We start from the raw sequence: 24,282 nt of genomic DNA, 5'->3' as shown, positions 1-24,282 counted from the left end.
TTTTTTTTCTCACCTGGGAAAAAGGTAGTTGGGGCAAAATATTCCCCCGAGGGCAAAATAGCCAGGTCGGTGGCAGCAGGGTGGGCGCAGGATCAGGCCCGGCCGAGCTCTGCGCTGAGCTCGGCTGAAGGTCACGGGGACCGAGCCCGGTGTCCCCGCACGCCGTGTGCCGCCAAACCCCCGCGCCGCGGCCGGAGAGCTGGCACTGCGCCCTGCCAGGGCAGAGAGCGCAGGGAGGGCTCTTTATCCACATCCTCGGGGTTTTTCCCCCAAAGAGACCCCACGTTTCCTTCTGGGGTGCAGGGCAGGGTGCAGCGGGTGCTCCCGGCACCCTTGGCGAGCGCCAGTCCCAGTGCGGGCACACGGGAGCCCCGCTGCTGGGCACAGGGCGAAGCACCGGGCAGGGGACCCCTTCCCATCCCAGCCCCTTCCCCTATTCGCTTCCACCCCCTCTTTTATTCTGTTTTATTTAAATAACCCCCGTGGGGCCGTGGCCCCGCTGCCGGCACCACCGGCACCACGGTCCCCGGGGCTGAGCACCAAGAGCTGCCCCGCGCGGGGCTGGGGGCGAGGGCAGGGGCAGCACCGGGGGGGGCTGACGAGGCTGGCGGGGGCTGCCCACTGTCACCAGCCCCCTCCCCACGTCCTGGTGGCCCCCTGCCCTGCTGTCCCCCGGGGTCACGGGGTGAGGGTCCCACTCCACGTGTCCCCGTGTCTGTCTCGTCTCCCCCCCCCCCCCCCCCTTGGTCGTTATAAATGAGCGTGGGTAAAAGCGACGGGGAAAGGGAGGGCAGAGCTTAGCCGGGGAGGGGGCACGGGGGTGGGCCGTGATGGTCACGGCTGCCCCCGGATCTGGCCCATCCTCCGCTGGCTGCTGGGGGTCCGGCGAGTGGCCGTGGGGCCCGGGGCTCGGGCACCGGAGGCGAAGTCCATCACCTCAGGGGGAGCCCGGCGCATCTCACTGGCCCCCATCTCCCGCCGGATCTCGGCCAGCGCCTCGGCCGGGGCTGTCAGCAGGCGCTGGAAGAAGCTCTCCCTCCCCGGCGGCCGCTCCTGGCAGGTGAAGGTGACGGCCGTGCCAGTGTCCGCCTTCATCTCCCGCGAGAAGCCGTCGGAGGTGCCATCGAAACAGCGGCCGATGGCGATCTCCTTGGCCAACCGCGGGTTCTGGTCCGTCACCGTGTAGATGCCGTAGTTGTGACCCAATGGGTCGACCGGTGCCAGCATGGTGAAGGCGGCCGTGTGGTTGTTCTCCGCCACGGGCGGGTGACGGCTCAGGTACTCCCGGAGGAGGCTGTTGATGGCCGTGCGGTGGCAGCTGCCTTGGGGGATGATGGAGACCAAGGTGCGATCCACCAGGCTCTGGTCGAAGAGCATCCCGCTGCACTTGAACTCCACGCAGGCGCCCGAGGTGTTCTCCAGCAGCATGTCCTGCACGCTACGGCTGTCACGCAGCCCGTAGAGCTGCCCCCGGGTGCGGGGGTGGCTGCCCCCCACGTTACGGGACCTCACCATGTACTCCTGCGGCCCCTCGATCCGCACCTTGATGAAACAAGCCCTGAACTCCTGCGGGTTGGGCCACCATGAGAGGTAGTCACCGGTCCAGGAGGTCAGGTCGCTCTCCTTGAAGGGCACCACATTGTACTCGTACTTGTCCACCTCCACGCGGTAGAAGCGGAGGTGGTTGGCGCTGACCGGCGCCTTCTCGCACTCCTCGAGGCTGCGGTAAGGGTAGATGGGACCGTTGGTCTCATCAACGTTGTTGGGGTCGGGCTTGGCCACGTTGATTTGGAAAGCTGTCTTCTTCAAGTTGGGGTCATCGTGGTCCGACCGGCGGTAGCCCAGCTTGCCCAGGTAGGGCTGGGACACCCCGACAGCATTGGGGTTGAGCTTGGGGCTGGAGGCCACGGCTTCCAGCTCCTCCCCGCCCAACGTGGCAGTGACATATGCCGAATAGGCGTCGGGCCGCTGGCCATCGCAGAAAGCGGGCAGGCAGGCGCCGTTGGGACCTGTCACCACGCTGTCGAAGCGACCCCACGCCCGGGGGTTGGCGGGATAGCCAGGCTGGGGCTCCAGGTTGATGAGGCTGATGACCACCCCTTCCAGTTGCTCGTAGGGGTTGAACTTCTCGTTGCTGTAAGCCCTGACCTTGACGAAGCACCGGCGGTCCTCCGGCACGTCCAGGTTGAAGAGCCGCCGCTCCCGGATCTCCAGGTTCCCCACCAGGAAGGTCCTCTCCTCCCTCTTCCCCCGGCTACCCCCAGCCGGCCGGAGGACCCCCTCCTCCTCCCACAAGCCAGTCTCGGGGTTTAAGGACCACAACTTCATCTTCTGCAGGTGCTCTGGCATCTGGACCTGCCCCGCATCCATCCGCACCTCCACCGGCCCCGTCTGCAGCGCTGCGCCGGTCTCCCCTTCCCGAAAATCCACGGCAAACATGCCATAGGTCCGCAGGGGAACGATCTCCCCCTCGGCGTCGGCGAAGCTGAGGTCGCTGGAGGCAGCGCTGGCTGTCGCCATGTCCCTGGGGTCCAGGAAGGTGACACTGGCTTTGACCGTGCCCCTGAAGACCTCCCCGGAGGGACGGAGGAAGGCACCGGCGGGAAGGACAAGCTCCCCCATGGGCTCCCGGTCGCTTGCCTCCCCCAGCGGGATGGCGTTGCTCCGGCTGCCGTCCAGGTCCACCGGCTCCTTCTTCCGCAGCATCTTGACCTCCTGGTAGACGGCACCGCCACGGCGGTTGAAGGGCAGGACCTTGACGGCATCCACGAACCTCTGCTGCCGGTCCACGAAGCGAGCCACCAAGCGCTGTGTGTCCGGCGGCACCTCGATGGTGAAGGAGCCCTTGTAGCCAGTGAAGCCGACCTTCCTCCCGCCGAGGAAGATCTGCCCGAAGCGCAGGGGCTCGCCGGTGTCGGCCGCCGTCACCCGTCCCTGCACCAGGACGCGGGGCTGGGCGCAGGGTCCGCAGCCGCACTCGGCCACCACCTTGACGGGCAGCAGGGAGCCGGCGCAGGGGATCTCCCGCATCTCCATCCTCCGCACCCCGCAGCAGCGCCCCGCGTCCGCCCCGCACCCCGACTGGTTGGCCAGGCTGCTGGCACACGGGGCAGGCGGGCAGCGACCCACGTTGTAGTAGCGGGAGCCGGTGGCGTCCTGCGGGCACTCGCTGGGCAGCTCCACGAGGCTCGGCTCAGGCTCCGGCTTGCAGCTCTGCTGGCCCTGGGCTGGGGGGGACGGGGGGAGGACACGGAGGGTTAGGGTGACCCTCCCCACCGCACGCCCCATCCTGGGATGATGCTGCCGCTAACGAAGCCCATCCCATTCTCACCCAGCACGGTCAGCTGTGCCGGCGCCGATTTGATGGCGCCCGCCTCGGTGCTGGCTTTGCAGTGGTAGATGCCAGCCTGCTCCGGCGTCAGCCCCCGCAGCACCAGGCGGCTGCCGTACCGGTGCACCTTCCTCTCCAGCAGCGTCCCGTTGTGGTACCTGTGGGGACGGGGACGGGCTCAGCGGGGACGCGGCCGGGGCTGCCTTTCCCCACCATCCCCAGTCCCGGCTTTCCGCCGCTCACCAGTAGTATTTCTTGGGCACGGGGGTGCCTGAGGCTTTGCAGCAGAAGGTCACCTCCTGCCCGGCCACCCGCACCTTCTCCTTGGGGTGCAGCACCATGTAGGGCTTCTCTGCAGGGGAGGAAGGTGGCAGAGGGTGCAACGAGCCGCGGCCGCCCCCCCCGAATCACTCCCCCGCACCGTGCATCCTTCAGGGAGGTCCCTCGAGGGGTGCACGGCTGGGTGCCCACCCCGCACCCCGATGCTCACCCAGCCTCTGCAGCGTCGCGTGTGCCACCGCCACGCCGGAGCCGTTGGAGACGATGGGTGCCAGTCCCGGGGCGAAGCCCTCGCGGTGGACGCTGACGTTGGTGGCGGTGCCCTCGCACAGCCCCGCCGCGGCGAAGCGCCCGTGGGCGTCGCTGCGGGCCAGCAGCACCGGCGGGCGGCCCTCCAGGTAGATGCGGGCGTCCGGCAGTGCCGCGCCGGTGGCGGAGACAACGGTGCCCTGCAGTGTGTGCTCGGGGCAGGCTGCGGGGCGGCATGGCGCTCAGACCCCATGGCCGTGGCTGGCGGCGGGGCCACGTGGGTGGGGGGCACCGGGGAGGGGGTCCCCGCTTCCCCAGGGGCAGGTACCTGGGCAGGGCGAGGGGGGACATTTCTGCACCTCGGTGGGGCGGCCGGCGCACGGCACCTTCTTGGCTTTCTTGCAGCTCCGGCGCCGCACGCGCGTGCCGGCACTGCCGCAGCTGCGGGAACAGGGGCCCCAGGCACCCCACTCCATCCACGCTGGCTCTGCGGGGGAGATGCCGGGCGGACATGGGGCACTGCGCTCCCCCCCAGCGCCCAGCCCGGGGTGGCCCTTCACCACAGGGACACGGGGGGGTCCCCAACCGCGGAGGCTCCATCCAGCCGCCCGTGCCCGGCCGGCCCTGGCTCACCCTCGCGCGCCCCTGCCAAGCTATTTTTACCAGCGCGGCCTCTGTTATTGCAATTAAGCTGACGATGTGCGGGCGGTGGCGGCTTTGCCCGGGGAGCTGCCGCGTCGGCGCGGGGGCAGAGGCCTCGTGCCAATGGCCCCACGGGACCCCTCGTGCCACCAGCAGCAGGTGGCCGGGAGAGGAGCCGGAGGTGGCCGGCATCAGGGGTGCCGGGGTCCCTACCTGGGCAGGGGCCGGCGCTGCACGGCCGGCGCTCCACGGCTTTGCCCTTGCACTTGAGCTCCTTGAGCGCGGCCACCAGCCGGGCGTTGACGCAACGGCGGGTGCGGGTCTGGGTGCCGCTGCTGCCGCAGGCGCTGCGCGAGCAGGGGCTCCAGGAGGACCAGTGTGACCAGTAGATGTGCTCTGGGGGGGCAGAGGCGTTAAGTGGGGACCCACCACCCGCACCCAGCTCCGTGGGGGGCACGTTGCCCCCAGGATGGTGATTGCTGGCAGGGCGGGGGGGGGGGGCTCTGGTGCAGCTGCAGCTCCGGCAGCACCCGGTGGGATGCAGCAGCAGGGGGGTGACGAGCAAGGGGTGAGCACAGCAATGGGTATGGACCCCCCCCACAAAGTGCCAGCGGAGTCCGGGGGGGGTGGGACGCGGCGGGGACGAGCACTCACCCAGCGGGCAGAGGAAGCGGATGTGGTAGTTGGAGCAGGTCTTGCCCTGCGGCTGCTCCTTGTTGACGCAGCGAAAACCCTTCTTGGGGCTGACGTGCACCACCTCGCCCACCTCCTCGGGCAGCTCCCACTCGGTGGTGCGGGCCTGGATGGCCACCGGCCGCTCGCAGACGCGGCCACGGTAGTAGAAGCGAATGGCCTCCAGGCTCTCGTAGTCCCCGTCCCCCCCGGGGTGGTCGATGTTGAACCAGGACGTCCACTCGGCTCCTCCGCCTGGGATGGAGCGAGCCCTGAGCACGCGGATGGGGAGCAGCCCCCCCACCCCCGGTCCCTAAGCACCCCGGGGTGCCGCTGCGGCTGGGCACAGCTCAGGGACATCAAGGGCTGCGTGGGCAAAGGACGAGCAGATGAAGCACGTGGGGATGGAGGGCACCGGGAGCCTCGGCGGACACCACGTCCCTGCTGCGAGGGTCCCACGGGGACATGACCGTGGCGTGGGGAGATGTCACCTCCCGGGCTGGCGTGGTGGGCATTGCCCCATGCAGCCCCTTTGGGGTGTCCCGGCCGCGGGTCCCCGGTGGGACGGTGTCCGGCGGGGGTCTGGGGACAGCCGTACCTGCTGTGTCCAGGTCGAGGTCTGCCAGGCTGGGGGCTGCTTTCCAGGGCTTCCCCCCAGCGCCGCTCTTGCCCGGCTCCGAGTCGTTCTCCAGGGGCTCTGGGGGAAGCACAGGGTGAGAGCACCCGGTGCTGGGGCACCCTCTCCCCAGGGCACCCAACGGTGCCGGTCCCTCGCCGAGCCACGGGCACCAACATCGCGTGGCAAAGCTCGGCCAGCGCCGGGACGGACCGACGTCCCAGCAGGGATGGGGACCCCCTCCCACCCTGAGCCCCCCGGCCCCGTATCATCAGCCGGGCAAGGGGCTCAGGGCAGGATTTACCGGCTCCAGGGGGCCAGGCTGGTGGTGTCATCGTCTGAGGTGGCCACGGATGGGCTGCAGCCTCCCAGCCAGCCGAGGATGGATCGAGGGGCAGCCGAGGCTGGTGCCGCGTGGCAAGCATGGCCGTGCCGGGGCCCACGCCATGCCCACGGGCTGTATGCCGGGGAAATGCTGCCTGCGAGCTCCTGGCTGCCCCGGGGCGAGCTTGGCCCCAGGAGTGATGTGGGATGAGGAGACGAGCCAGGGTGCCCACGCACGCACCCACCATGCTGAAGCCACGGCACAAAGCCAGCGTCACACAGCCCCGCCATCCAAACCGGGAGGCAGCGGGAAATTGGGCTGTAAAACCACAGCCGGCAAGCGGAGAGGCCAGCATGGCAGCGGCCGGCTCGGGGGGCTCCCTGTGCATCCCGGGTGGAGGGTGTCCCCCCCCAGCTCCCACCGAGCCTGGCCAGCCACGTCCCACGGGAGTGAACCCCAGGGAGCCAGGGTCTCCAAGGGCAGCCCTGCCCGCCTGCCCCTCGTGCCGGTGATCCCGGGTGCTGAGACGGGGGGTTCGTGTTGGAGGGGACGGATGCGGGGAGCAGGTCCCTGGAGAGAAACCTGTCACCCACGGGCACGGGGCAGGATGCAGCCCGACACTCAAGACACCCCTGTGCAGCCTGGACCACCGTGAGCACCCCACGGGCACCCCACGGGCACCCCACGGGCACCAGCCCTCCACCAGCAGCGATCCCACGGCAGGGGGGACTCGACCCTGCCACCTCCTGTCCCCCCCCCAGGTGGCAGGGAGCTGGGGGACAGCAGGACGCATCGCAGCCCGTTCTGCAGGTGGATGGATTTTGTCCCCGGACCAGGGACGCTCCCGGCTCAGTCTCACATGGACGCTGCCCTTGGCACCTTGCAGAGACCCCCGCGGGGCTGGGGGGCCTTGGCATCGGGGGGCAAAAGCCCCATGGAGCAGCTGGGGTGGCTGAGCCAGCCGGGGCTTCCCGCGGGTGCTCAGCCATCCGGCGCCGGAGCAGGCAGCGCTGGTGGGGACACGGCACGGGGCACGTCCCCGTCCCTCCGGTGACATGGCCCCGGGGAGGGCAAAACTGCCCTGAGCCTCGCCAACGTGTCCTCCCACCGGCAGATGCCAGAGTGACCGTCCCCGGCCGTGACCACGACCCTGCGCACCTCTGCCCCCGGCACACATCTGGCCCCGGCACACATCTGGCCCCGGCACACATCTGGCGAGCACTCAGCCCCATCCCCATCCTACCCCGCATCGCTGCCGCCAGCCCCCGGGAGGGCAGGGATGCCCCCGGCCGGCAGCACGGATGGGTCCCCGTGCCGTGGTTAGACGGCAGACCCGGCCTTACCTGCTGCCCCAGCACCGTGCAAGGCGGCGAGAGCCAGGAGGGCCAGCGCCAGCTCCGCCATGGCTGCCTGCACGGCGGCAGGTCGGCCGGCGACTGCGAGCGCAGCGGCACCGTGGGTCTATATATGAGGTCTTTCCCCCTCGCGCCGGCAGACAGCAGCAATCGGCTCCTGGCACTCGGGGCCGTCAGCTCTGCCGGGGCTGGATCGGTGTCAAGAGGGAAGCGGGAAGGAGCCCTCCTTGGCGAGCCGGCTGCACGCTGCCGCTCACCGCTCCAGCCCGGGAAACTTGAGGGTTTGTTTTTGCAAAGCTGCTAAAATTGGATGCACTTGGGAATGTGGAGGGGAGGGAAGGGAAAAAAGCCGAGCGAGCTCGGCCTCGGTGCTCCTGCGGTTGGGCTGGGGGTGCCAGCACTCCCCTGGCACCCACTGCCTTGGGGCACGGCGGGCTGGCGGGGCCGGTGGGCGCCCGCGCCGTGACCTGGCCGGCGTGGGTGTGCCGGAGCCGCCCGTGTCCTGATGCTGAGGTGGAGCTGAGGCCACGCAGAGCTCGGTGCGCCCGTGGCCCCGACTGCTCCCCGGGGCTGCAGGGTGCAAGGCACCCAGCTGCCAGCTGTGTGATGGTGGGGGGGGGGGTGATGGGGTGGGGACCCCCCCAGGATCACCCCCAAACCACAGCTGCCCACGGCTGGGGACTGCAGCCCCCTCCTGCGGCCCAGCCAGCGGAAATCCCGGTGCATTCCCTGCATTCCCCAAAACTCCGGCTGCACCGAGCTCTCTGGGGGGGGAAGCAGCTCCCAGCGCCGTTGTGGGGTGACGAACACCCTCTCCCCTGGGACGGCGGGGACGGTCCCTGGCGGTGGCTCATCCCCGTTAATTAAACACCCCACGGCGAGGGCGCTGCTCCCGCAACCCTTCCCTGGTGCGTTCAAGGGTTTCAGGCGATGGGGGGACGCGGCAGCACCGGGGACCCCGAAGCCACCCAAGGGACCCCAGCGGCTGCCCACGTCCCCATGGGACAGGCGATAGAGGAGGTCACACCGGGTCTGTCCCCAAAAGCAGGTTGGCGACAGGTCCCAGGGGACACGGCATGGGGGGCTGAGCTGCGCACAGGGCCGAGTCCCCCGCTGGGGCCAGGGCATGGAACCCAGTCCTGGCACAAGCCCCCAGCCCAAACCCTGCCGGGAGGTCACCGTCCCCTCGCCCCACGTCCCCAGGCAGACTCCGACCCCGGGGAAGAGCCACCAAGCGCTTTATTCCCGGGGGGCTCGCAGGGCCACCACGCACTCGGTGCCGGGGTACTCGGGCGGGTTGAGCTCAAACTTCTTCTGCACATCATAGGGGAGGAATCGACCGGCCACGAAGTGCTGGCGGCCCAGGAAGCGGCGGGCGCACTGCTTGGGCGCCGACAGTGACACCAGGACGTCGGGGCTGATCCCACCGCTGCTCCCGGCCTCCACGTCCCACCCTGCGACGGCAAAAAAGACACGGGGAGGGGGGGGGTCAGGGGGTGGCCCCAGGGGACGCGGTGCTGCCGGCAGCTCCAGCTCCGAGGCGGTGTGCCGAGAGAGGATGCTCTGGGGTGGTGGAGATGGGGAGGGCACAGGGAGGATGGGGCGCCTGTCCCCCCGTCCGTCCCCAGCATCGCCACCCTGCGTGGCTCCGGCCGCATCCTGGCACCACGCGGGGTTTTTCTTGGTGGGGATTCACCGGCGGCCGTGCCGAGGGCTCCTGTTTGCTCCTGCGGCGGGAGTGGACGCGGCGGGGGGGGGATTCGTGATGGCAATTCCAGGCCTGGCCACCAGACACCCGGGTGTTTTCAAATTACATCATGTCTCAGTTCAGGGAGTTTGTTATTTATCGTGGATGCCCTGAATGCATCCATGGGGAGCGGCCGCCGGCCCCGGCTCCCGGCGGGGATGCTGCCAGGCTGCGGGGGGGGGGGAGAGCAGGGGGTCCCCAGGGCTGTCCCCACCCTGGGAGGGCGTCACAGGGGCTCCCCGGCTGCCCAGGCACCAAGCCCAGGGCGATGCCGCGGTGGGCAGGGTGACGAGCCCGGGGCGTGGGGCGCAGCGCTCCGGGCTGGGTCCTATCCTGCGCGGAGGGCCGAGCGCGGTGCCGGACCTGAGGGCACGTCCAGGCTGACGATGGGGATGCGGACATGCTTCAGGGTGGCCAGGATAGCGGCACAGGGCTCCCTCCCCTCGCCCGCCTCCGCCTCGGCTCCCAGCACGGCGTCCACCACGGCGTTGTAGGCGTCATTGATCAGCTGCACCTGGGGGGGGGACACACACGGGGGGCAGCGGGCGGGGGGTCCCCCGGCCACCCCACCACGGGACAGGCACCGAGCCCTACGCCACGATCCCGTCTTCTTGCTTAAACGGACTCACCCAGCGGCTCCTGCCAAAAAAATCCCCCCCCCGCGAGGCGAGGGGGGGAGGAGGGGGACGAGGGGCGCGGTGGCGGAGCAGAGCCCGGCACGCCGAGACGCATGGCCCCGGCCAGGGCAGCACTTTCGGGTCACATTCCTCCCGTCGAGCCCGGCGCTTCCAACAACAACAGAGCCGGTGGCTGGCGGGGCCGCGGCAGCCGCCGCTGGATTTCATGGCATCCCCGGGCTCCCAGCAGAGCCGGGGGCGGGCGTGGAAGGAATAAAAAAGAATAATAAACTCAACCACGTCAGCCGGTGAGCGCGGCAGCTCCGGGGGGGCTCACCTCGGTGGGGAGGTAGGAGAGGAAGGGGATGTCCATCTTCTCGCACTGCGTCGTGAAATCCCGGTACAGGGGGTCCGGGGAGCGTTTGGGGTAGAAGATGGTGGGCTCGTAGTCCTGCGCGGTGGAGAGCGGGGATGCAGCGTTGGAGCCCTGCACCGCTCAGGGATGAAGAGGAGGAGGAGGAGGAGAAGGGGAGGAAGATACCTACAAAGATCCGCAGGTGCCGGGCGCACACCAGCCCGATGGCCCCGTTCTGCGCCGGGCCGCACACCACCAGCACCGTGGGCTGCTTCCGCGGCAGGGAGGGCAGCGGGAAGGCCTGCCGAGAGGAGACGGGGACATCACGGATGGCACCCAGCGCCGGGGACGTGGCAGGGACAGGGGGACCAGGGCTTGAGGGGTAGAGGGACCCGTGGTGGGGATGTGCTGCTGGGTGGGCAGCACGGTGCATGGTGGGATGGGGATGATGTCCAAGGCGGGATGGGGACGGCACCCACGGCAGGATGGGGACGGCACCCATGGCAAGACGGGGCACGTGACGGGATGGGGACGATGCCCACGGTGGGATGGGGACGGCATCCACAGCGGGACTTGGATGGCACCCAGGGCAGGATGGGGCCTGCAGTGGGATGAGGATGATGCCCGTGGTGGGATGCCGACGGTGCCCACAGCGGGATGGGGGATGATGCCGAGGTGGGAAGAGGACGGTGCCCAGGACAGGGACAGTGCCCAGGACAGGGACGATGCCCGTGGCAGGACGGGGCTCCCCGCCAGCCTGCAGGGAGGCGGCCGCACGCTCCACATACCAGCAGCCTTGCAAAGGAAGGCTCTGTTTATCCATTGACGGATTTTTTTCCTGCTCACGGAGCCTGGCTCCTGGTCCCATCCAACCGCCAGAGACCCGAGCAGCACGGCCTGCTCGCAGCCGCCGGACAAAGCTGCGCTTGCCTGGCCCTGGCCCTGCCCCAGCACCGGCCACGCTGCCAGCTGCCTTGTGGCTCCTGGGGACGTGCCGGGAGGGGACGATGCTGGGGACCCTGGCTGGGTGCGGGGACGCCCAAGCTGAGGGTCCATGGATGCTCTCCCCGGTTCAGCCCCACGAGGAAGAGGAGGATGCTCTGCCCCGTGAGGAGGATGCTCAGCCCTGCTCTCCCCAGCTGGGGCTGGCGGTGGAGCTGGGGATGCTGCGATACGGGGGTCCCTGGTCCCACCCCATGGGACCAGGACCAGCCCCGAGGCAGCGCCGGGATCCAGAGAGGCTCCAACACCCAAATATTTCCCCTCCTCAGGCAACTCCTCTGCCCTTAGAGAAGGGGAGGACAGAAAATGGTCCAGACACCTCCAACGGAAAATCTGAGCCAGGCGAGCGCGGAGCTCGCCGGCTTCCGAGGCACAAAGCTGCCCTTGATGCTCACCTCCACTCACCCACGCTGCCCAGAGCCCGGCGGCTGCCTCCTCCTCCTCCTCCTCGCATCCAGCCCGAGCACTCGGGGCTCCCAGCCCCAGGAGAGCAGCACCAGGGCATGGGGAGCCCTGGGGAGGCCCCCAGCACCCTCCTCCCCGCAGGCAGCAAGGGCAGCCGGTGCCTGGCAGTGCCGACACCCCAGGGAAGGGCTCGAGCATCCCCCTCCCGTGGAGGGTGTAACCCACGGCCCCGGGGTGAGCCCAGTTCACCCCAGGGGAAATAATGAAGGGTGGCTGAGGAATGCAAAAAAAAAAAACCCACCCAGGGAGGGGCTGCAGCCCTGGCATGGCCAGAGCATCGCTTCCCGCGGGGCTCTGCACGAGGCCTGGCTGTCCCCTGTCCCCACACCTTGGTCTGGGGCAGGAGGGTGACCACGGCCGGCGGTGGGAAAAACCACGCAGGGTGGGAGAGCTGCTGGCAGCAAAGCCCCCGGCCCCGGCAGGGTGTCCCTGGCCCCGCTGGCCACCTCACCTTGGTCACGGCCATGGCACAGGCATGTCCCCAGATCTCGATCAGCTGCTGCCGCCCAAACCGGTAATCCTCCAGCAGCTCCTTCTCGATGGCCTCGGCCTCCGCCTTGCTGCGGGGGGAGCAGACGGCAGTGAGGACGGGGACATCCCCGTCACCCCTGGCTCCGAGCCCCTTGGGACCCCGCTCCATCCCCAGGGTGCGGGGCAGGGATGCTCGGGGGTGCCGGGTGAGCGGGCTGGGGGCTCGCAGGGCTCAGGGTGGGCACAGCCAGCGGCTCGGGGCTCGGGGCGTGCACGGCCGGCAGATTCGGGGGCCTGGCACCGCAGGATGGGGGCTGCGTTTCGTGCAAGGCACGGCCCTGGCAGCGGCCCCGGGCTCACGGGGATCGGGCTGTTATATAAAGGCGAACAATGCTGTGGTTGTTCTTTTGCTGCCGAGCCCAAAAGTTGGCAGGGCCGGGGAGCCTCCAAATTGGACAATAATTGCTCACATCTGTTGGCTCACCTGCGCCGCGGATGGGAACAGCGTGTGCCGGATCCAGCGTGCCGCCGCCGCGCTTGTTATGGAAGGGACGGTGAAATCCGGCCCCCAGGAGAGGCTGGAGTCGGGATCCCGGCGGCCCAGGGGTGAAAACCCGCAGCCCCGTGGGGGAGCTGGGGTGCCCTGGGCCCGGCCATGCTCCTGTTTTGGGGGTGCACACTCCCACCTCGCTCGGTCCCAGCTGCGGGGAGGGGACCCACTGGCCCCCCGCCATGTGCAGGAATGGTGTGGTGCTACCGGCCCTGGGAGCCAGAGGGGTCGTGGGGCCGGGTCCCTGGCTGCGGGGTGGCCCCACACCGTCCAGGCTGACTAGCCACGTCCCCTGGGTGTCCTGGCAGCCCCCAGAGCCCCCATGTCCCAGCAGACCCTGTACCACGCTGTCCCCGGGGTGCCCTGGCAGATCCCAGAGACCATTTAGATCCGACATCCCCTGGTCATTCTGGCAGACCCCGCAGAGCCCCCTGTTCCCTGGCCACCCAGGCTGAGCCCACCCCATCCCCTGGGCGTCCTGACAAACCCATAGACCCCTACAGACCCGGTCACTCTGGCAGATCCCATAGACCCTGCAGACCCCAACCCCTGGCCGTGCTGACAGATCCCATTGACCCCACGTCCTCTGTCTGTCCCCGTAGACCCCCCTCTACCCCCCGCGTGTCCTGGCAGACCCCACAGCCCCCCAGTGCCCTGGCCATCCTGGCTGACCCCCAGAAAAACCTCATCCTGCCCCATCCCATCCTTTCCCACCCCATCCCGTCCCATCCCTGTCCCCAATCCTGTGGTGCCCTCTAGTGAGGCCCAGCCCCACAGTGGGGTGCTGTGGGCAAATAGGGGGGGGGAAAGGGGCCACATCCAGTCCCCGGTCCCCCCTCCCGTGCCAGGGCTGGCGGAGCGGGGTGGGTCCCAGCGCAGCTGTGTTGTCGGTCACCCAACAAAAGGCACGTTTCGGCTCTGACAAAATTCCCCACGTCTGTTCCAGGGGAGAACATTGCCCGTAATCGCTGCTGGCCGGGAAACCTGGGCCCCCGCCCGGGCTGGCTCCCGCTGCCCTGGCATCGTCCCCAGGAAGGGGGGGGACACGTCACAGGGCTCCCTGGGTCCTGGCTCACTGCTCACCCAGGGAGCAGCGTCCCCCCCAAATGTTCTGGGGTGCACGTTCGCTACCAGCCCTCCCCGCTCACCCAGGGCTTTGCGGCTTGGCTTTGCTATAGGGCCTGGGGACGCGGTGGGGGGGGAAATGCTGCTCCCGTCCCCTGCGCGGGGGTAGATACCCCTCAGAGCCCAGCGGAGACCCAGCACAGCCCAGTCCAACCCAGTTCAACCCAGTTACTGGTGCCTCTCAGAGGGGACGGTGGAAGGCTGCTGCGCCGACGGGGCAGAGACCTTACGGGGAGCAGGAGGGAGAGGAGCCGATGGACGAGGGGCTCGAGAGCCTCCCTCCCGTGTCCCCTCCCGTACCCTGGCCCCAGGAGCGGGGCACCCCAGGCTCTGCACCCCAGTTCTGCATCCCGGCTCCGCATCCCAGCTCTGTGCCCGCCCTCTGCATCCCAACTCCGCATCCCAACTCCGCATCCCTGCTCCGTGCCCGCTGCTCGTCCCTCCCCGGCACAGCTCGGCTCCGGGACCCCCCCGCCGGCGTGCAAGCGTGGGGACCCCGGAGGCACCAGCCCTGCCCGGGACCGGGGTCCCCCCGCTCCGCTCCCCGCGCTGGGGACGCGTCTGCCGGAGACATCCCTGCCGCAGCCATGGAGACCCGGGATGCAGTTGCTCTGGCAACCGAGGCTATTTGGGTACCAGCCCCCCCCCCGCCCCCCCGCCCCCGCCGCTCGGGGGTGCGAGAAGCCGGGGTGGGATTGCCCCGGGGGACCGACAGTCCCGGGGGACACGCGTGGGGACAGCGCGGAGGCCGGGGACGCCGCGTCCCTGCCCGGAGGAGCCCCGGAGCACCAGAGGGGGCAGGAGCCGAGCCCAGGGGGGTCCCGGGGCAGCGGAGGGGCCCGCCCCACCGCCGGGACCGCGGCACCCTCCCGGGCTCCCCACCACGTCCCGGCACCGGCCACGTCCCTGCGGGCAGCGGGGACCAGCTCAGGGTGCGGGGGGGGGGACACACACGACGACGACACCGGCTTGGGGGGGGGTCCCGGCTGTGCTGGGGGCGAACCCCCGCAGCCCCGGTGCGGGCGGACGGTGAGGGGCGCGGGCACGGCGGGACCCCGGTAGCCCCATCCCCGTGTCCCCACCGGGCGGTGCGGGGGGGGGGCGGGGTGCGTGTCCCCGGGCTCACCTGAGGTACCGGGGCGGCTGCCGGCCGGGGCCGGGCGCGGAGCTCATGCCGGGCAGCGGGACGGGGCAGCGGCGGAGCCCTGCGGGAGCGGCGGCGGAGCGGCCCCCCCGGCGCTTCGCGGTGCCGCCCGGGGGAGGCGGCTCCGGCTGCCCCCGCCCCGCCCGGCCCCCCCCGCCCCGGCCCCGCCGCGAGCATCGCACCGGCCCCCGCCCGCGGGCGGTGCTGCCGCCGGGGCCGGGCACCCGAGGAGCGGTGCTCGGGGCGGGGAGGGCAGAAATCGCGGCTGTGACACCCCCCCCCCCACGCCCACAGGCAGAGGGGGGGGGCAGCTGCCTGCACCCCGCAGCGAGCACGGGAAGCAACGGGAACACGTCAAAGCCTCAAAATCGGTGGTTTTCGCCCCGGTGGGAGCCGCCTCCGTGGCGTCAGAGACCACAGGGCGAGCTCAGGGCTGCTCCCCGCCGCGCCCCGACCCCAACCCCGACCCGGGTCGAGGCCCCGCTGCAGGGGACAGGCAGGGCCAGGAGCGCAGGCACCCGGCCCCTCTCGGGCGCTTTCGGCAGCCGGAGCAGAGCCCAGCTCAGCCGGGCAGCGCCCAGCCGCCTCCCGCGGCCCAGCCCACGCTCCCACCCCAGCCCAGGGCTCCGGAAGCGAGAGCCGGGACCCCCGGACACGCACAAGAGGGGAAGAGGAGCAAGCGCCCCGGGAACGGCAAAATTTCCCGCTGGGGGATAGGGAGCTGTACAGGAACACGCGTGACACCGTGTCCGACACCGCGGATCCGTGTGGTTTTAATAACAGCCGCTGGAACAGGCGGCACCCGGCAGCCACCGCCCCCTGGCACGGCACCGGGGGAAGCCGGCAGGCCGGGAAGCGGCGTGCCGTGCCGTGCCTCAGACGTAGTACTGCAGCCCGAACTTCTCGTTGTCCATCTCGCTGGCGGGGCGCAGGTAGTAGAGCTCGTCCACCGTCGGGGGGACCCAGCGGTCGGTGTGGAACAGGGACTCGCCGACCTGGGTGGGGAGAGAGGCCTGGAGGGGGGGGCGGGCGCAGCCGCCTCGCGGTGATCAGCGTGTGTCCCCCCCCCCGGCTCCGAGCCCTGACCGGGGCGGGAAATGAGCGTTACCGCTCAGCGTAGCCCCCCGCGCCGCCGGTTCCTGGCGGGGGGGGGCGTTTCTTCAGGCCCAGGCAATGCAAGTTTTCCAAGAGATCGACGCGGACCCAAACCCACCGGGACGGCTGGTTCCCGCCCCGGCGCGAGCCGCTGCCTCGGGGATCACCGAGGGGCAGCCCCCGGCACGGCCCCCCCACCCCCGGGCATCTGGGAGTCCCAAACCTTCCAGCCAGGAACGTCCTTCATGATTTTGGCCTCCTCGTCCAGGTTCTGCCGCAGCAGGCGGAGCGTTCTGCAAGAGAGGGGAAGGCTGAGCCCGGAGCGCCGGGACGCAGCGCCCGGCGGGGCCCCCCCGAGCCCCCGGTACCTGCGGTCCGACTCCGCCTGCAGCAGCGGCATCAGGGCGATCCGCGCCTCCAGGTCCTCGATGAGCAGCCGCCTGCGTGGGGACAAGGCGGGGGGGGGAGCAGAGCTCAGCGGGGCACCGGGAGAGCACCGGGGAGGGGATGCGGGGGCAGCAGATCCCGGGCAGGGGGTTAGAGGGAGACGGGGCAAAGGCGAGGAGACCCGGGCAGAGCCGGGGGAACCGGAGCACAGTCGCGGGAAGGGCAGAACAAGGTGCCACAACCGGTGAGCCCCCGGGCAGAAGCGCAGGGGGACCCGAGGAGCCCCGGGCAGGGGACGCGGGGGCCGGGCGGAGCGTCCCGGGGAGGGACCGGGAGGAGCCCCGGGAGCGGGGGGGGCGGCACCTGCGCTCCCGGTTCCACTTGATGAGGGTGTAGTAGCCCAGGAGGAGGCTGCCGATGCCGAGCGCGAAGAGGCTGTAACCTGCGGGGGGGGGGGGGGAGCGGGTGAGGGGCGGCACCGGAGGGACCGCGGCACCGGAGGGGCCGGGCCGGGCCGGACCGGGCCGGGCCTCCCCCGTGGGGCCTCCCGGGCCCGGCCCGGCCCCGCTCCCCGGCCGCCGCCCACCTGAGAGGCCGCGGCGCGGGAGGTGCCGCTTGTAGTCGACGGGCCCGTACCCGCCCGGCGGGGCCATGTCCTGCTTCACCTTCGGCGCCGCCATCCCGGCGGCCGCACCGACGTCACTTCCGCCGCCCTGCCCGGAAACGCTCTGTGGGGAACACGTCACGTGACAGCGCCTCCCGCAGAGCGCCGCCGGCCGCGTCTTAAAGGGGCAACGCAGGCGGCGGGAAGCGGTGGGTCCCACCCCCGCCGGTGCCGGTGGAGGCTGGGGGGAGCCCGGCGGACGGACGGACGGACAGACAGACAGACAGACAGACAGACAGACAGACGGCTGCGGCCGTGAGGTGTCGCCGAGCACTCGGGCAGGGAGTGGGAACGGGGACACCCGCTGCGCTGCGTGCACGGTTCCTGCACCCGGGGTTACTCAGCCCCTGCGTGCACGCCCGGTACCGGGGCAGGGCTCCTGCACACAGAGCCCCTGCACGCCCGCATCGGTGCACGCACCCCCCCTGTGCACGCCAGGTCCCGGTGCACGCTCCACACCCTCCCCCGTGCACACCCCGTCCCGGTGCACGCACACCCCCCCCCTCATCCCGGGGGGACCGAACCCCCGGCGGGGCGCGGCCGGGCGGGGCGGCTGCGGGTGCTGGAGCCACGGGGGGGGGGGGGGGGGACGAAGAGTGGGGTGCACCCGCTGGCAGGCAGCCCCCAGCCGTGTGCACCCACCAGCAAGCGTGCACCGAAAAGCATGCACCCACCAGCAAGCGTGCGGCAGCAAGCGTGCACCCACTTGCAATCACGCACCAAAAAAGCATGCACCCACAGGCAAGTATGCACCAAGAGTGCAGCCATGGTTAAGCACACACCAGCAAGCATGCACCAAGAGTGCAGCCACGCGCTGACAAGCGTGCACTAAAAAGCGCGCACCCACCGGCAAGCGTGCACCAAAAAAACGTGCAAGCGTGCACTGGCAAGCGTGCACCAAAGCGTGTGCTCACGCCGGAGCGTACACCCACCAGCGAACACGCACCCCAACCCATGGCTGTCCCCAACCCGAAGGCCCCCCAGCTCCAGGTGGCACGGCTGCCAGCACCCACCATTTTATCTGTGCAAACCCCCCCTGGCCGCGGGGGTCCTGGGCCAGGAGCAGGGTGAGGAGCCCCCCAGCACCCTGCGGCCCCCAGGATGGTTTTCCCTGCACCCCCCCCCTGCTCTGTAAGCCCTCGGCTGTTTCAAGATCAAGGTCACTCTTGTCTTAAGCTCTAATCAGCGGCCATAATCCCTCGGCTGCCGCTGGGACTTAATAAATTTGCAGATGGTGTGGCCGAGGCCGCTGGGCAGGAGCTCACTGAGATGCTGGGGGCAGCCCCGGGTGGGGGGAGAGGGCACCCCGGGGATGGGGGGGACACTTGGGCCGAGGCCCACGAGCAGCAGCTCCCTGCTTTCTCCAGCACCGCTTTGCTCGCAGATGCGGGTGGGAGCCGTGGGACCAGGGGGGGGAATCGCTGCCTCCTGGCCCAAATCCTGCCCGTGGAGCCTTGGCCCCGCTGCAGCCGGGATCACTGGGTGGGGGGGGGGGGCACAGAGGGGGACACAGGGGGGCTGCGGTGCTGGGGAGCGGGGGCTGGCCTCCCGGCAGGGCGAGGGGGACGGGGAGGACACGGGGAAGGACGAGCCCAGGGATGCCCGTGGTCCTCGCGGGATGCACCGGCAGATGCGGGAAGGCTCCTGCTCCTTGCCCCATCCTGAGCCACCCCATGGGCTCGTTAGCGCCGGCACCCAGAGCCAGGGTCTTCCTCCGCATCTGCTACGGCTTGTTCAGCCTCTATAGAATATCAACTCGCTCGGCTTCCCCGGTACTGAATCATTTCATTGCAACTGAATTTGCAGGAGAACCGAACCGAGCCGAGGCATGGGCAAAGACCCTCGCAGGGGAAGGAGCAGCCACCCCGTGAGCTGCTCGCTGGCTCTGGGCCTCGTCCTCCTGCCCCTGCTTTTGGCAGAGATGGGACTTAAACCCGACGGCGACCCGTGATTCTCACTGATGGCCCCCGGGGAAACGCGTCTGGAGGGGAAAACACGGGCGTTAGCTCCGTGTCCAAGTGTTTTCCCGGTGGGTGCCCCTGGAATAAGCTGCACCTTCGGGCACAACTACAAATCCAGATCTCCAGCAGCTGCTTGGCCCGTTGAGAAAACAAAATATCCCCTCGTTCCCTTGCTGTTAGCTGTGCTCGCGCTTGGAGCACCGAACCCATCCAGAGTCGAGTCAAACCTCAGCCCCTTTCGCCGCCACGGTTTGAGCTGCAGCTTCCCCGGGGGGTTCCCGCTCCCCGGCCGCGTTCCCACGCCGGGAGCCGTCGCCCCACCTCCCGTGTGGTCCCTTCACCACCTCTGCGGGCCCCGTGTGCTCTGGGGTCGGGTGCTGAGCTCCCGCTCCCCCTGGACTCTGAGGTTTTCCCTTTGAGGATGCTCCAGAGAAGAGGCTGCACCCCCGGGGGGGCCACCCCTGCGGCGGCTGCTGCTCCCCGCTGTGCCTGGGCTGATGGAAACCTCCTGCTGCCTTTGTTTCCCCAGCTCTGAGAAGACAGAAAGCCATCGCTGGCTCACGATTAAGCTCACTGAGCTAACGAGCCGGGGAAATGAAGGTGTGGAGGGGATGGGGAGGCGGCACGGAGGGGTTTTTTGCGGGAGAGGACATGATGTAAGTGGGAAAGCACCAAGGGCACGGCTTGGACCGGCTCTGGGCTCTGCGGATGCTCCAGCCCCACGGCGCACACCAGGGAAAGGCTGGAGAAAACCCCCAAAGCCACGGCTGGGGGACGAGGGGAAGGGGAAGAGGAAGAAATTCATCCTCGTTTCTCAGCAGATAGGGTTTTGTTTCTGGCTTCGGAGTGTTTAACACTTACCTGGGGATTTTTCTGCTGGCAAATTATCCTAACGAAGCCGGCGTGAGTTTGGCAGGACACCTACACGCGTTCCCTGATCCAGCCTGGCTGCGCGCGGCGAGGGGGAGGGAGAAGAAAAGCAGGAGAGATCAGTCAGCTCATTTACAGAGAGAAACCCCCGTCCCTGAGCAGCCCAGAGCCCCCAGCTCCCTTCCACCTCGGAAGCCGAATTTTAACTTTGACCAGGTCCGGTGGCTTTGCAGGACCCCGAGACCCCCCCGGGTTGGGGGCTCCTGGGCTGGAGTGGGGGAGCTCCAGGCTGAGGGAGATTCCATCCACAGGGAAAACCGAGGCCAGAGCTCTGCCCGGCCGCTACCTCCCTGCAGACATCCCAGAACGTTTCATGCCGCTTCTTAATTGCCAGAAGATGCAAAACCCATCGGGTTTTGTTCTGCTGCCTCCCCTGCAGCGGGGAGAAGGGGGACGGGCTGGAGCAACACCCCGGCATTGCAAACCTGGTGCACCGACCAAAAAAAACCAAAACCCCCATGGTGACATCTCCCTCCCTGCAAGGTGCATCACCGCAGAGCGCTCGGAAAGCCGTGTGTCTGGTCCAGGCAGCACAGGCAGGAGCAGCACCACAATACAGGAGCTGCTGGGAATAATGTTCCTTGATATAAGAAGAGCTGCCCAGCGAAGAGGGGCTGTCTCGGCTTGGGGTCTTACATCCATGGGGGGTCATAATCCCCCCCGAAGCCCGAGTTCCCCTGAGATGAGAGCCTGGGGTGACGCGGGCACCACGCAGCATCCGCTTCGGGAGGAGCTGGCTTATGCCGAGGACAGTACATGAGCAGGGTTGGGGTCTCTGGGGCAGACAGAGCAGCGGGCCGAGTCCCCGGGGCCCCCCCGGGCTCGGGTGATGGGCACAGTGCTGAACGCCGGGACTGGGGGTTGCATAAATGGGGTTATTTCTGCATCGTAGGGGGAAGGAACACATTTGACGAGGTTTCCACGTACCGCCTGAACCCAGAAACCTTGATTTCCCCTTTTCTAGGGCTGTCAACTCAAAAGCTCACAAATCCCATCAAACGGCTCCATCCGGCCGCTCCGAAACACGGGAGAAGCCGGTTTCGTAGCACGCCGCCCACTGACCTCGCAGACCTGCCATTAGCAGAGCAGGAGGCTCAGACCTGGCGCTAATTTCAGCAGCAGACTTCAAGGAGTCGGTCCTTTCCCTGCAGGACGACGGCCACCGGGAAGAGCACGCGAGGGCTGAGGTACTGAGCGCTGCCCTGCTTTTAAGCCTGACTTAAAAGCGAGGCTTTGTTACTGCAATAAATGGAACAAAGAAAAGTTGTTTTGTTTTTCGGAAGTTATTTAACACAGCTCGAGTTGTCTGACAAATTCCTTTTTAATAAATTACCTTTATCCTTCGGAATGGAATTCCTTATGCAAATAATCCTTATTAAGGCAGCTATTAGGGCTTTTCCTAAGCAGTATCTCGATATTCCCATCTGGAATACCACTTGGCTGGTTCCAGCATCCCCTCGCCCACCCGATCCCTGCCCTGAACCGTCCCATTTGTTCCAGCCTGGGATGCCCTAAAACGCATCAACCGCCTCATTTCCCCATCAACGCCAAAGTCCAGAGAAGGGAGTGAGGGACTGACATGAAAATCAGCTTTTTAATATTTCACTTGTATTTAAAAGGGTTTTTATAGGTCTCTCCCTGGTACGCCTTAAACCTACTGCGGCTGTAATAACGAAGAGGGGCTCCCTTGTTCATCATTTATATTTATAATTTATCTTCAACAGCAAAGAAGGTATCTAAAGAGCCAAGCTTTCCCTTCTTTGATTGTATTGATCGCAGCCTAAGCTTTTCTTCTCTCCCCGGCCGAGGAGAGCACGTCAAGGTGTGGGACACGAGGGAGCAGCTCCCGCCGTCTCAAGCAAGGCGAGACCCCGCAGCCGGCTCCGAAGAGGGGAGCGCAGAGGAGCTGATGCAATCCCGCCCCGCTGTTACACGGCAGCCGCATCACGCTACCACTTTTGGGACCGGGCCAAGGATTTGTAAGATCGAAACGAACCTTGAAGCTCCTTTGCTCCTGAGGGGATCCCCTTGGCGGGGGAGCAGAGCTGGGGGTTCAGAGGGGGTCAAGCCACGGGGGCAGCCCCGACAAGCGGAGGGAAGGCTTTTTTGTAGCTGAGGAGGAATGGGAATAAAATAGGTTGTGGACAGTATTGCAAGGGTTATCGGGAGTGACTGAAATCCTCCCAGCTCTGGAGGTGATGTGCTTCGCTGATGCCCAAAGGGCCTCATCTTCCTCCTCCTCCTCTTCCCAAAGGGCTCAGCCCCTGCCCAGGCTGCTGGGGACAGCAGACCCCTAATTTCCAGTGGCTGCATTTCCTAACACAGCCCCTGAACTGGGAGTTTTTCAGGGTGGAGTGTAGTGGACTTATCCCTTCAGATGCCAGCAATATCTAAATTAGCACACACAATTAGCATGATAGAATTACCTCTGTGACTTTTGAGATGCTAACCCATAACCTACAACGTTATCTGGTTCAGCTGCCCCCCAGAGCCTGCTGGGTTCAGATATTGCCATCTTCTACCGCTTTAATCCACAGTAGCTTGATGTTTTTGGTACCAAAATAGCCTAGCGTTAATAGCTTGCACTTCAGCAGTTTTGCATAAAAAGACTTCCTCGGCAAGAGCCTTCACCAGCGCAGCAATTAAACAGCTTTGAAGAAAATGAAATAGCTTGAATTAAACTGGTCCCTGAACTTGCAGATTCAGAACTTTAGACATTTTCCAATTCTAGAAGGTCAAAAGAACAAAAAAAAATCCCCCCACCCCTGACGAGGGTCAAATGTTCCAACCATCTGTGAACACAGGGGAGGGTTCGGGTCAGTGAGATCTGAGATCGGGTCACCGAGATCCGACCCAGTCGCGTCCAGCGGAGCCAGGAGAGGTGGCCTGCGGGGGACCCAGCTCTGCCCACGCTACTCTCGGTGCAGATCTGCTCGTAAAACAAGGCTTCCCTTGCAGGGAAGGGGCTTTGCCCCGTGCTGTAACCTCCTCCTCGCCGCTCTGCTGCCCGCATGCCGTCAGCAGGACCTGCAGGACACTCCTCCCGTTGCATCAGCTCTTGCAGTTCCAAAACCGGGTTTTACGACGCCAAAACGAGTTATTCCTGCTCTCACCCAGGACAAACCGCTTTGCATCGTCGGCAAATTCAGGCGTTTCCATCCGGAAGGCTCGCCAGAGCACAGCCAGAGAGCAACCATCGCTTCTTCCTTGAAACAGCATCTTCCTGCTTCCCCCAGGGCAGAGGACTACGGCTGGAAAGGGCGATCAGAGTATTTCTGGCAGGATGAGGCTGGGATGCTCGATGAGGATGGGGGGGTTTCCAGCTGTGTCAGACAGACAGACAGACAAAGAGCCAGGGCTCGATCCAGCACATGCATGAATCCCAAGTTACCGTTGTGGTCTTGCCCGTGGCAATACAAATGCACACGGTGCATATGGAAACCCGAGCTGAAGGAAAAAGGTATTTTTTCCCCTCCCTTCAAGCTGAGATTTGTTCTAGAGAGGGAACCGTGCCCCTTCTTCCCTCTCTCCCTCTGAACAAGTGACTCCAGAGCACGCGCGGCTGTCAGCAAAGCTGTTTCTTCGCCTTACTGCAGATCACTGGGAGCCGAAAGACACCGGGAGCGGCTTTGGGGAACTGCCAGCACCAGGAGAGACCCAGGTGCGATGGGACTCGCTACCCACCTTGTCTGCGGCACTTCCCAGGTCGCTGAGCGATGCTCCAACAGCTTTGTTTTTATCCAGAATCGAGGCGAAAAATATTTTGGCAATGTTCTTTTTCAAGTTTGCGATCTAAATCTCCCCTTTCTCCTCCCAGAGGTTAGCAATCCACCAGCTTCTTGAGTTATCCTGGAGTACCGAAGTAAACTTAGTAATGCATTGAAGTATTTCAGGAGGAACTCGGGGTTAAATTTCTAGTTTTGGAATGGCAGAGTGACCACAACTGCAGCTCTCCAGCTCCCAGCCCGCTGCGTGGCACGCAGGCAGAGCGCAGGCAGCTTGTTTCATCTTCTCCAGCTTGCTTACTTGGGAAGTCAAGTTTTGAACGACAGGACACGTACAACAGATAAAAACCACGGGGTAACGGAGCGGCAGAGCGCAGCAATTCCAGGGTGAGAAGGGCTGAAGAGGCGTTTGTGCCTCATTTCTGCCTGGAGAGCGTGCGTGCCCGTCTGCATCCAGAGATGGCATCTGCGAGGACGCCGAATCCGTTTGTGGCTTTTAATTTCAATCCATAAAATTCCAGAGAGACATCGCCTCCTCCTTCCTTGTCCATTCTCCTCCCATCACCTGTTTTGGG

The 24,282-nt window shown here is 67.0% G+C and overlaps 3 protein-coding genes across 3 annotated transcripts; all 3 read right to left on the bottom strand.

Annotated features, from left to right (window-relative positions):
* Positions 1-834: 834 nt before the first annotated feature.
* On the bottom strand, positions 835-7,533 carry CILP2 (cartilage intermediate layer protein 2). The gene is made up of 9 exons (XM_072845882.1): positions 7,458-7,533; positions 5,772-5,870; positions 5,156-5,428; positions 4,715-4,897; positions 4,188-4,346; positions 3,822-4,082; positions 3,575-3,683; positions 3,332-3,489; positions 835-3,227 (listed from the first exon to the last, which is right to left on the bottom strand). Exons 1-9 carry the CDS (start codon positions 7,516-7,518, stop codon positions 835-837), a joined length of 3,696 nt encoding a protein of 1,231 aa, XP_072701983.1. The 5' UTR covers positions 7,519-7,533.
* A 1,175-nt stretch (positions 7,534-8,708) lies between these two features.
* Positions 8,709-15,037, bottom strand: YJEFN3 (YjeF N-terminal domain containing 3). The gene is made up of 6 exons (XM_072845881.1): positions 14,928-15,037; positions 12,107-12,215; positions 10,379-10,489; positions 10,171-10,284; positions 9,580-9,730; positions 8,709-8,923 (listed from the first exon to the last, which is right to left on the bottom strand). The coding sequence occupies exons 1-6, from the start codon at positions 14,972-14,974 to the stop codon at positions 8,709-8,711; spliced, it is 747 nt and encodes a 248-aa protein (XP_072701982.1). The 5' UTR covers positions 14,975-15,037.
* A 651-nt stretch (positions 15,038-15,688) lies between these two features.
* NDUFA13 (NADH:ubiquinone oxidoreductase subunit A13) lies at positions 15,689-17,165 on the bottom strand. The gene is made up of 5 exons (XM_072845794.1): positions 17,014-17,165; positions 16,791-16,869; positions 16,409-16,480; positions 16,264-16,333; positions 15,689-15,940 (listed from the first exon to the last, which is right to left on the bottom strand). Exons 1-5 carry the CDS (start codon positions 17,105-17,107, stop codon positions 15,821-15,823), a joined length of 435 nt encoding a protein of 144 aa, XP_072701895.1. The 5' UTR covers positions 17,108-17,165; the 3' UTR covers positions 15,689-15,820.
* Positions 17,166-24,282: the final 7,117 nt, after the last annotated feature.

This window comes from Ciconia boyciana, chromosome 24, assembly GCF_034638445.1.
Source record: "Ciconia boyciana chromosome 24, ASM3463844v1, whole genome shotgun sequence".
Taxonomy (NCBI): Eukaryota; Metazoa; Chordata; class Aves; order Ciconiiformes; family Ciconiidae; genus Ciconia; species Ciconia boyciana.
Note: the sequence above shows the minus strand (reverse complement) of the source record. Positions and strands in the feature narration are given on the sequence as shown.